The 12800-nt window shown below is 42.0% G+C and overlaps 1 protein-coding gene across 1 annotated transcript in view; it reads left to right on the forward strand.

Annotated features, from left to right (window-relative positions):
- LAMP1 (lysosomal associated membrane protein 1) overlaps positions 1–11369 on the forward strand; it is a 1110117-nt gene extending 1098748 nt beyond the window's left edge. Inside the window, exon 9 of the mRNA XM_044072009.1 lies at positions 10374–11369. Within this exon, the coding sequence (XP_043927944.1) occupies positions 10374–10513 (140 nt within the window). The 3' untranslated portion in view covers positions 10514–11369. The remainder of the gene's footprint in view (positions 1–10373) is intronic.
- The last annotated feature ends 1431 nt before the right edge of the window (positions 11370–12800 follow it).

Raw genomic sequence — 12800 nt, forward strand, 5'->3', positions numbered from 1 at the left:
AATCTTTCTGGACAGATTGCTCTGGAACAGGTGGGAAAAAAGTCCTGGATTGATATTCACTTGTGTTCTCCACCACTGTAACAGTCGTCTGAAGGGCAGTACCATCAGCTGGGATTCCAGGGAGTGTAAGTGCTGGGTCCAACAGTTTGACATACCATTGAATTCATCTCCTGTGGAAACTGGCCAGTGATGGTATGATTCAGGGACACCATCAGTCCTAGAAATTTTAGGAGTTCTATTGCTGTAATTCCTGAAACACTGGTAAGACCAGATCTCATCTTCTAGAAGAGTCCATTGTTTGTCAGTGATGAGTAAACACTCCAGGAAGACAAGTCTTTAAGGGTGTCAGGCAATTTCATACACTTGGATACAGGCTCTGCAGAGATGGTCGTCCATGCAGAGGGAGATATGAATGCAGAGAACAGAGTGCAAACCAGACACAACAGTTCTCCATCTTCTGAAGCAATGAGCAGTGGGAATATGTTATGCATCTTTCAGGTCCAGGGTCACCATGAAACAGTGGTCAAAAAGCAAAAGAGGAAGCGCCGTCTGCAGGGAGAGCATCTTGAACCATGGGGTCCTTGGCAAAAGTGTACAGAAGAATGTCCCGACACTGGACTTGGCGACATCTCTCTTGAACTAGGAAAATTCTGGAGTGCAAGCTCTCCATTCCCTCTTTGGAGGGACTGGTTAGTATAGGAAGGAATAAGATTCTGTCCTGGTGGGTGGGGGTATTCCCCTTGAACTGAAGTGGATGTTCCTGCCTCTGCCAATGATGAGCACCCGTTTGTCAGAAACCACAGACGGCCAGGCTGACTTAAGACACTGCACTCAGTGGGGAGATTAGTGAGATTGGTGCAGTGCCTCAGCATAGTCCTAGGTTGGAAGACTAGACATTTTTGGGAAAGGAAACCTTGTTAGGTTTGGTGTTTTCGTCTTTCCAATTCCTTTTGGTGCTTTTTTTTTTTTTTTCTTTTGGCTGGGACTGCTGAAAATGATCCTGCTTTTTGGAGGAAAAGATGGGAATATGGAACACTTCCAACAACTCTTGCATCTGTTATCGTCTGTCATCCCAGTGCTTAAGGCCATGATTAGCAGCCATACTAAACAGTCGGCATCTTGTGGTGCATTCATAATCTCATTTTTTTTTTTTTTTTTTTTTTTTTAACTCAGAAGAGTTTTGTTTGTGCAGCCAAGCATACCTTATCGCCACAGACCTCACTGCATTTATATAAACAGTATATTCTTCCCCTGCCATGGTGCACTTTAAAGCATGTTTGGGTACCTGAGACACATTGGAAACTGACAGACGTTTTGTACTGTAGTTAACGATGCGGCAAACTTGTCTAAACCTTACATATCCATCAATACAAACTTCCACATAACGCTGGTACTTAAAACACTAAAAGCTACCATTCTAGATTCCACCAGCTTTTATCCTGAGTTTTTTATCAGTTGCCTAGATTATTTGAAGGGGCTGGGTTTGATGAAGAGACTCCCTCTTGTGAGAGGTCACTGGGGAAGGCGGGTCCTCAAAGGAGTTTGGAGTTCAGGCAGAGCTGAGCACACCTTGCATTTCTTGCACTTTTTGTTTTAATCAAAGATCATTTAACAAAGCCACTTCAGGACCTCATCTTTCAGAAGATCATATGTACCCTGCTGATCTCAGGGGCAGCCGATGATTGCTTCTGATTGAATTCATCCCTAAATATAGCCATCAGTTGAGAAAAAAACACCTGTCCATCCTCAGAGGAAACTGATCAGACTGAACCTTTTGAAGCCTCGGATTCTGGATCCTTGGTTGAAAGGGATAGGAGTGCCAGCGTTACTCCAAACCTGGTTTGCACCCTGTAAAGAAACTGCCTGAATGATGGATTTAGCCATAGCCACCTGCATAGGTGGAAACTGAAACTGTTGGCTTAGAATAAGATAGGTGTTCTGTCACTTTATATGCACAACACATGTGGGCGAATCCTGGGGAATGATTCTGCACCTGACTTCTCCAGCACCTTAAGAGTTTTGTTCTTCCATGCCTGAAACAGGCAGCGGTGCAGCCTCAGAACACGTGTCTGACCCTCATGTCATGCAAAGTTGTAGTACTAACTCCACGAGGGGAACTGGAGGCAAAAGGAGGAAAGTGGTTTGAATAGCCTGCTCAAGACCACTGTGAAGTTGCAATAGGATGAGGTATATTTCATGATGTCTGTTTTTTCGGTGCACAAGTGCTAAATGTGTCTTGTGGAGTCGCTGTATCTGAGGCCATCAAGTCAGGACAGAAAAATAGCCCGATCAAGGGTCTATATTAGATGAAAGTTTCTTACCGAACGCTGATATCAAAATCCCGGAACTCTAAACTGCAATTGTGGGGGGCTGCACCCCCTGCTAAATATATATTCCAATTCAGAGATCGCACTACAGTGAGGAAAGGGCAAATATTCCCATCCTCACTGTACTGCAATCTCACAATTCCGGTTTCGGGTTTTGGGATTTTCGTTCATGGTAGCGTTCCGTAATAAACTTTTGTTTATCTAATATAGACCCCAGATCAATACAAAACACTGGTTATAAGGTCAGACCAGTAAAAACAAAAGGACAAATCCCACTATTCTCCCTCTAACTAGCAATCCGAAGTCTATTTCTGCAGGGTTACTATTCTGACCAGTGCACTAAGGAAAGTGGCAGTTTCAGTAACACTGTTGAAAGTACTTGTCACACAAGTCCCCCAGTTATAATCGAAAGCTAGTTTCATCCCCAAATGATTAGAAGCAGCTTTAGACAAGGAATAAAGTATAGGTTATGAAAAATTCCTGTCAAGAATGTTTAACATTCAAAATGTTGCCAAAAGTGTAATTTAAATGGGGAAAAATGTTTAAAATGCTGTAAGCTTACACAGTCATCTCAAAATAAATAATTGTAATTCCAAAGAAAAAGAGTAAGTTTTTGTCTACTTTCAAATGAAGCTTTTGCTAAATGGAAATAAAGATTTGATTAACTTGTGGCTCGAAGCACGAGACAGAGGGGAACTATTAAAAACGGCTTTAGTACAGAAACTTGAAAATTCACTAGTGGCCAGAACACTTTTTTTTAAAAACCCACAGAAATCAAGAAGTAATTTAAAATAGCATCTTACACTGTAGGTAAAGTAAAACCCCAAGTCCATAGAATTTCCAAATCAGAAAAAAATAAGCAAAGTAGAAAAACTCACAATTTAAGCACTGATAGAAAAAAAAGCAAAGGGAGGAATAAAACCTAAAAGGGTGTCTTATCTTAACTCTGCAGCTGAAGACATCTTGAGTAAAGAGCAGATGTTTTTCGTGTTTCACTGTTGCAGTCATCACACTTGGGTTATCTCTCTGCAGGTAGCCCTCAGTCGGCCCGAATATCCGAGTCTTCCGATTCGGATGCTGTTGTCTCATCCATGACGTCAGGGGTGTAAAACATGCAGCAGACTCCATTACGTCAGCTTTTCTTGCTGTGCGGGACCCCGAAGCAGAAGCAGTTCGCAAGTGCCGGTTGGCAGCTACCTGAAATTTCGTTTTTCAAGTTTCAAACCTGATGTCTTCTAAAGCCAAGTATCCCATTGGGGATCCTTTTTTTCTTGCTCTAACCGATGTCAGAAAAAGTTAATTGTCTTGCCTGATGAAAGCAAATACCTCGCAGAGATTGTCATTCATACTGCGTCACCTGTTTAAGCCCAGAGCACGACTTCCCTCGCTGTTGGTTTTGTGCCTTGTTCAACGCCTGAACTATTCGTCGTGCTATTTTTGTGTTTAAGTTCTTTCGCTCTCGTTCTCCGTATTCCGATATGGCTTCGGTAAGCCATCCTACTACCAATCTTCTGAAAAAATGCAAACATAAAGACAGACCGCATAGGTCCAAAACTGCTCACTACAATTCCATTAAGCTAGTCGTCAGTCTGCCAGTACTCAGTGAGGCGCTTTCGCAGCCCCTGTTACCTGCTTCTACTGATTCGCAGGCCTCTACTACGACCCATTTCGAGTCCGGTATGCCGTGAGATGATACTTCGACTATGGAACCTGTGGATGTCTCTACCTTGGATGGGTCCGGAGCCACTGTGCAGGCACCGGCTTCTGAGAATGTATTCAGACCTTCCGATGTTTGTATTAAACAGACTACTTCATTAAAGATTAAATGTACTGTATTTCTCAGGCCCAGAGTTCGCACTACACCTAGGAAACAGATGACCAAAGCACATTCTCAAGCTCCCATGCCACAGAAACAAATGCTTAGAATGGCTGAAGACCTTATTACTTTAATTATGGGAAACCAGCCTTCCCCCTCTAAAAGACAGAATTGATTTCCCTTCTGATTCTTCAGACCATGAGTCTGATGACTCTGACCCCTGTGATTACCAGGACATACCCTTGTCTACGTAGGAGGACTCTGATGCAGAGGATTCTATTCCCTCAGCCCCCCACTCCCCGAGGACCTTTCTTTCGGTGAAACCTTAAATACCCTAAGAGAGCAATTCCACTGGGAATACCAGGACTGCCCACAATCCAAAAATAGACTCTGGGAATTTTTAGACTTGCCTCAGCATAGGCCTCTAGTTATTCCCCCTGTCTAGATGTCTACATGGAATCCAGCCTTACCCCTGACACTTTGCCACCTGCTCCTAGAAAGCCTGACAGATACTAACTACAGAGTACCTGACTCTAACAAACTTCTCTTTAAAAATCCCACTGCGGATCCAGACACAATTTCCCAGGTACCTAAAGGTATTAAGGCTTCTACAGGCAAAAACCCTACCCCTTCGGACAGGGATTTTAGGGCTCGACAGATGGGATAAGAAGGTATGTACCTCTGCAACTCTTGCCATCAGGGCTTTAAATTCGCAGTTTCACATGTTGAAGTACCAGCTGCATATTATTGATCTAAATAAACAAAAAATGTAGAGTCCTGATTGTGCAGAAAATAAGGACTTAGAAGATTTAATGCATTCTGCAAACCAAGTTGTTAAACATACTTTGCTGTGTGGTTTTGATGCCTTAGAAGCATCTTGCAAGGCTGCTTTCACTGGGTCTGTTCTGAGAAGGCATGCTTGGCTGAAGGAACAAATCTTGCCAGACCATGTCAAGACAAAATTACTTGATGCTCCATTAAACCAAGAATGTTTGGCTCTAAAGCAGAAGTTCTTAAAACGATGGAGGAAAAATCTAAATCCATGCAAACTGTTAAAGATTTCTTAGGTACAGCCACCTAGCTTCAGGGTGCATTAGCCTTCAAAAAACTGGTCCCTTCTAGACCTTCTCAGCCCAAACCCAGGGGCAACAGACTACAAAGACTGCAGTCTCAGGGTATGCACAGATCTAAACAATGGTGTGCTCCCTCCTCTAAAACTGGGAGTTTTAAGCCACCCCCTATGGAAAAAGTTCACAATGACTTGTCCTTAATCCTTACCAGCCATGCCCAATTACTTGCACCCCTAGGAGGAAAACTCATCCTGCATGCAAAAAACTTGAAGTATATTACCCATGACCGATGGGTTTTAAACATTGTATCCCAGGTATACAGATTCTATTTCCACTCTGCCAACCCCAAGCGGATTGCCAGACGTTCCTCCAAACCAGTGGACAGAGACCCAAAAGCAAGTATTTTCTCTTCAGTATCAGGGCTATTCAACCTGTGCCAACAGAGCAAAGGAGACAGGGTTTCTACTCCAGGCTGTTCCTGGTGCCCAGGAAAGAGAAATCTTGGTGCTCTATTCTGGATCTGTCAACCCTAAACACCTTCCTGGTGGTACCAAAATTCAAAATGCTTACACTCCAGCAGCTCCTTCCTATGCTAGCCAAGGACTCCTGGCTAGTCACCCTAGACTTAGAAGAAGCTTATCTGCACATCCCCATAAGGGAGTCTTGCAGGAAATATCTGTTTCAGGGCAGGCTTCCTTTTGGCTTATTTACTGCGCCCAGGGTCTTTACAAAATGCCTGGCTCCAGCCATTGCTTACTGCAGGCCGAGAAATATTCAAATTTACCCATACTTGGATGATTGCCTGATTTAGGTGGACAGTCAGGAATTGCTACTTCAGCACCTGACGGTTGTAAAGAGACTCCTAACTTCTCTGGGGTACACCATGAACGAAAAGAAATCACATCTGGTACCCAGCCAAAAGATTGTATTCCTGGGAGCAAGCTTGAACACAACTTCCCAGATGGCATTCCTCACTCCAGAAAAGCAGGTTTATTTGACAAATTATTTCAAACTACTGGCCACCCAAACCTAGCTATCTGCAAGAAAAGTACTGCAAGCCCTAGTCGGAGGGTTCATGGCCTCATGTATTCTACTGTGTCCATATGCAAGACTGCATACAAGGAAACTTCACTGGTACGTAAAGTCTGTCAACATTCCCAGGACCTGGAAGCAGTGATTCCTATTATTCCTTGCCTAAGGACAGAGTTTCTTTGGTGGGCAGAGGCTTGCAACCACAACAAGGGACTCCCTTTCTTACAACCCCCCACGTCCAAACTCTGACAACAGATGCATCAGACTATGCATGGGGGGCTCACATGGCAGGCAAATGCATTCAAGGCAAATGGAGTCCAGGACAAATTCACTTGCATATCGATCAAAAAGAAATGTTAGCTGTAAAGAATGCACTGACTGCCTTCAAATACCTTATCCTGCCAGGACAACTCCTAATAAAGACCGACATCATCACAGTTATGAGGTACATAAACAAGCAAGGGGGAACTCACTCCTACCCACTCTGCAGGTTAGCCATGGCTCTGTGGAACACAGCCTTAAGCAACCAAGTGAACCTGCAAGCTCACTTCCTGCCAGGCAAACAAAAGTCACTGGCAGAAATCGAATGACCCACACGAGTGGAAACTGGAACCACTCTCATTCAAACTTCTAATTTGTAGGTGGGGTGGACAGCAGAGAAGGACCTCTTTGCGTCTCCCCAAAACCATCAAATAAACAAATTTTGCACCAGAATTCCCCACAACCAAGCTTGGAAAGTGAATGCCCTATCCTTCACATGGGAAAACTCAATCTATGCCTTTCCCCCTCTGCCCCTCCTTCCAAAAGTACTCCTCAAGATCAAACAGGCCAAGGACAATCCTTATTGCACCAAACTGGCCACGCCAGCACTGGTACCCACTCCTATGCAGTCTGACAGCAGTGCCACCCTGGCACCTACAGCAGACCCCCTCTCCGCTGTCACAGCAGGAGGGACAAATTTTGCATCCTCAGCTGCAAACCCTGAACCTGGCAGCCTGGCTTATTCCCTGAATACATCACCAGCAACCCTCGGCGGCAAACAGGTGCTGGATGTTGTTCTTGAGTCCAGGAGGCCCAGTACTAGGAAATCCTATTCAGAAAAGTGGAATAGATACTGTTGCGGCCAGTCTCAAGGGAAGGAGACAGCCATGCACTCCTTGCCTCCAATCCTAGATTACCTAGCAGAGCTACTCCACAAAGGCCTATCCTTCTCATCAATTAAGATTCATGCCTCTGCCATCTCATTACAATACAGAGCCACCCCTTTTCTCACCCTGTGGTCAAACAGTTCCTGAGAGGAGCTGACAATTTAAGACTCCCGAAGAGAGCTCCCACTCCTGCCGGGGGACCTTAACTTTGTACTAGAGAAGCTCACGCTTCCCCCTTTTGAGCCTGCTGCTACAGCAGAGTTAAAATTCCTCTCTTGGAAAACAACCTTACTGCTAGCCATCACTTCAGCAAGAAGAGTGTCTGAGTTACAGGCCCTTATGGCTGTGGAACCCTTCATTATCTTCCATGCGGACAGGGTTTCCCTCAGGACTAACCCATCTGTTATGCCCAAGGTGGTATCCACTGTGGCTTTAAACCAAGCCATCCATTTGCCAACCTTTTTTCCTAATCCTCAGAATAAAGGGGAAAGGATCCTGCACTCCTTGGACGTGCACAGACAGCTCAGGTTCTACCTTCACGGCACTAAACATTTCAGTCTGACCAGCTGCTAGTCAGCTTTGCTACAGGGGCGGAGGGCAAGGCCATTTCAAAACCATTTCTAAATGGATATCACACTGAATCCATTTCTGCTACAAACACCATGGAAAACCCTACCCCACAGGGGATCAGGCTTCATTCCACTAGGGCTTCCTCAACCTCTACAGCTTTTCTCAGGGGAGACCCTACCAGGGACATCCTGGAAGCTGCAACCTGGAGTTCTGTACACACCTTCACCAAGTATAACCACTTGCCTATCTTTTCTAAATCCAGAGCTGAATTTGCCACAGCAGGCTTACAAGGCTTGCTAGCCAGCCCTACTACTTCTTGGACTGCCTCGACCCTTCCTCAGCTTTGGGAATCAACCCAAGTGTGATGACTGCGACAGTGAAACACTAAGAACATAGTACAGTTGTGTACACTTACCATAAATGTAGATGTTAGTGTATTCACTGTTACAGTCCTGGTTACTCTCCCTCCAGCCCCCTGTCTTTCTATATTTTCTACCTATCCTCTTTTTTGACCATATCTTCTGGAAATGGCATTTACTTTTGACTGGAGGTGTTCCACACCATTTGATTTCTTCCTATTTTGGGGGCACCTGACATCTGGGGCAAGAAAAACTGATGTAATGGCGTCTGCTGCATGTTTTATACCCCTGACGACCTGATGTCATGGATGAGGTGAAAGCATCTGATGCAGAAATCCCAAGACTCTGGTATTCGGGCCAACTGAGGGCTACCTGCAGTCAGATAACCCAAGTGTGATGACTGCAACAGTGACTACACTCTAACATCTACATTTATGGTAAGTGGTACACAACTGTACTTTTTCCAAGAGGTCCTTCTCTTACTATGGCACTGAAAACTGAAAGGGTCCTGTCTGTCTGAAAGGCAAACTCCGTATTGCCAGGTGATTAGTCCATCACACCCACAGTTAGGTAGTGGGAGTATTAGGACAGCTACCCAAATGCCAGTAAGGTACTGTTTGCTGAACATCTGCATTGATACTATGTCCAAATTGCACAGTTTTGAGTTATTTAGTTTGACTAATTGTGTAACTTAATAAATATATTGTAAGTACCTCTAAAATGGAAGGCCAGTAATGAAACCGCTTCAGATTTCAACTAGAGGTCAGCTCTGCATGAACACAAGTGCTGCTTGAAGGTTCATTTGTAAGGTTGTTGGGGATTGGCATATTTTAGACACCACGTACAAGGTTTCTCACCTTTGAAGGGAAATTAGCTAGGCCTAAAAAGGCCTGTAAGGGTAGTCTATACCTATGAACTAACACTAGTTTTTTAAATTTAACTAGAATTAATTTCCCCTTAGTATAAAAGGGTTATGACTGAAACAAGTATAGCCATTGAAAAGATGTGCTGAGCAAGTTTCCTGTTCATATTTTTTTATTGTACAGTTTTGAAGATTAGATAAAATGTTTCATAGCTACTTTTTCAGAGAAGTATCTCGAGCAGAGGCAATTGTAAGGGGGTGTGGCATTCCACTGCTGTTGGGTGTTGAATTCATGCGAGAGTTGTTGGGTAGTTTTTGGTTTTTTTTTTTTTTTTTTTTTTTTTTTTTTTTGCTTCCAGTAACTGTGTAATTGTGATTTTTGTAATGGACTTTACTAACAAATCTCTTTGCAACAGTGTTTGACCATTATTACAAATTCAAATTTTCTGTTGCTTGCTTTGTCATTGTCTAAATGACATTGGGAAGAAGTCTAAGATGTGCAGTAATGTCATGCCTACGTAGAGAATTGCATGGTTTGTAAAACTAGCATTTGGGCACTGATCATACAAAAGATGGCTTTTGAAAACTGTTTTGTTTATGTAGATTTTTACCGGTCTTCCACATACCAGGTGCCTTTCTATTCCAGTTGTTTCAGTGTCTTGGGGGCACTCATGACTATCAGTATACTTTTTTCTGAAGGATTTTAACATACAAGTACAGGAATTCAGCCAACAGTATCTTCTCTGAATGTCAGTATAGATGAGAAGCGTGCCTTTATTGGTAATGATAAGAAGGAAAAGGTAGTCAGAGGAAGAACGTTTGCTAAACTTCCATATCTGTAGTAGTATACAAGTCTAAATGCATCGTATGATGAATTGCTAACATTAGCTGCTGTTGTTGTGGCCTGTTATTACATACAAAAAATTGCCTGCCGTTTTTTTCTTAATTGTATGAACATAGTTTGGGTGCTGTGCAGGTGTTTCTTTTGCAAACTTTATCAGAATATGCAAGTGTTCTGTTTATGCAATACCAGTGTTCAAAAAAATGACCAAAGCAATTACAACTGAATTTCTTAAAAGTAATTTGCTATTTTCATTTATTGTTAAATCATTTATTGCAACAAAATAATCTTTGCTTTTATGAAGGAGTATTGCTGTCACTCTAATTTTTTTTTTTTTTTTTGTTACAGCGGAAGAGTGCCTGTTGGATCAAAACAATATGCTGATCCCCATCATTGTTGGTGCCGCACTTGCTGGACTTGTTCTTATTGTGCTGATTGCATATCTAATTGGCAGAAAAAGAAGTCATGCTGGGTACCAGACAATTTAAGCTACTTTTGAATCCCTTAGAGCGTTTCCACTATTAGAACTGGCCACCTGCTGAGAGAAGCAGATGAACCACTTCCACATTCTGAGAGCTCAATTCCCATTCTAACAGAGTTTTCTGCTTCTTGCTAAAATGTAATAAGACTTCTATAACATTAACTTATGGAATGCACTGTATTTTTATGTAAGTCAACATCTACTGAAACTGAATGGGAATAAAACATGGGTAAATATTTGCTCAATGGAAAAACACTAAGTGGCCTGGGAATGATGTATGTAATGCCATGGCTAGGAGTCATTTTGCACATACCCTTCCATTTCCCTTATATGCCTCACAGCTTTTTAATGTAATTTGCTTGAATTCAGACAGTGTTCAGCTTTTTCAGCAGGTGCCACTGCTTTATCTGAAGTAAGACATTTTGCAAAATTGAAGATGCTGTCTGAAGTGTTTCCAAGTTACAACTCCTCTTCACCTGGGAATAGTTGAGGGGGAGTGACAATATTGAGTGCAAGACAGGTCTGCTTGTAGGTAGATGCACTTGACTGTAATACAGGGTAATCAAAGCAGTATTGATTCTGAATGTAAAGTCACTGGCACATTTTCAGTCATTGAATAACAGTTTTAATAGACCTGATGAAGGGCTGACACTCGTGAGGCAGTTTTTTTTCTCACCTAGTTGTATATCAACTTGGTGAGCAGTTCCCTTTTTACGAGGTCTTCGGGGATTTTTGGAGTTTTTCGCTGCTTTTTACCCCACTGTCTTGTTTTTAATTTTTTGGGACATTTGCACACCATTGAGTATTTGTTCTAATGTATATGCTTTAAATATAACAGTGCTAATAAAATTTTCTTTATGGGATTTTGTCTGCAGTGTTTGAGATCTTGGTTTAATTGCTGAAAAAAAATGTTGTATTTTCTGTACAAATACTGTCATTTAATCAATTTTAGTGGAAAGTAGCATTTGGGATATTTTTTTATTGTGCTAGCGAGTAATAGTGTTCACATCTGCTATTCATTAATGGCATTTGGTGTAAGTTGTGGTCTAACTTCTGGAAAACTGTCTTGGCAGTATTAAAACACATTTTTTGAAGAAATTCACCTATATAAGTGTATTTGGCTTATTGTGGTAGTCAGGAAATTAACTACATTGGAGTTCTCGTTTTAACATTTATTCTTAGCATGCAGTATGTACAAATCGTATACATTCACCAGAGTTTACCAAAACATAAAAAATATATGCAATTAATTGCAGGCATGCTAATCTGGACCCAACTGTCGTACATGTTAATGAGTTCTTCTGTAGCAGTTTAAGTTCAAAAGCTAACTGCAGCTATATGCTCTCTGAGATGTATGAACACCAATACAGTACCCAAGATTAGTAACTACTGTTTATTTTGTCGATGCAGTTTCCTTGCACACATCTGAAACTTTAAGCAGTCAGTCAAGTGTGTAGGAAAACAATCTTGTAAGTCTTAATAAAATGATTACCATGAAAACGTAATTGCATTGGAGTTCTGAAGCTGAAATAGTTCTGCAGCTTGTTATAGTAACCTGTTTCACAGGGTAGGCATCTGTGTAAATCTGAGTATGTGCCATGCACGCCTAAAACCTAGTGTAATAGCTCTGAAAAGATCCACTCATGAACTTCTTTATAGAGGTTTCGAAATTGTCAGATGGTCCCATGAGTTAATATACTGTATGACAGACAAGAATGTAGACACACAAAGTACAACTCAATTAGCTTATGGAAATACTTAATCGTACCCAATGCTTACTTGCAGTTTCAGCCATACTGATAACGTATGTTAAAGACAATAGACTTCCTCTCGTTTAGTGGCTTTATTACACATGTGTAGGAGCCTCTGAAAAAAAAGTATCAGGGCGAGACTCAGAACAAACAAAAACTGTAGCTTTTATATAGACAATGAAATGCTGAAAAGTAATACTGAACAAATAGGCACACGAAGTATAGTTAACCAATGAGGACATTCCCTGTAGTTCTGAAGTTACATGATGTCACTACATCTCTAGGCAGAAAGGAAAATCGGATGCATTTCCATGTATAGACATGTTTTAATACCTTCAGACAGTCCCTTCTCTCAGTAATTTTCCACTATGTGCCGACTGTCATCTCTGTATACTGTACATTTCAGATTCATGTATTTTCACATACTCAAACTTCCCTAAGACATTTACATTTTCTTTCATTCTTTACAGTTCCCCATTTGATGCTCCATAAGCATCACCATTCAATTCTTCGTACATTTTCCCAAACTCTAACATAACCATG

This window comes from Protopterus annectens, chromosome 5.part0 (assembly GCF_019279795.1).
Source record: "Protopterus annectens isolate FY-2018-M chromosome 5.part0, PAN1.0, whole genome shotgun sequence".
NCBI lineage: Eukaryota > Metazoa > Chordata > Ceratodontiformes > Protopteridae > Protopterus > Protopterus annectens.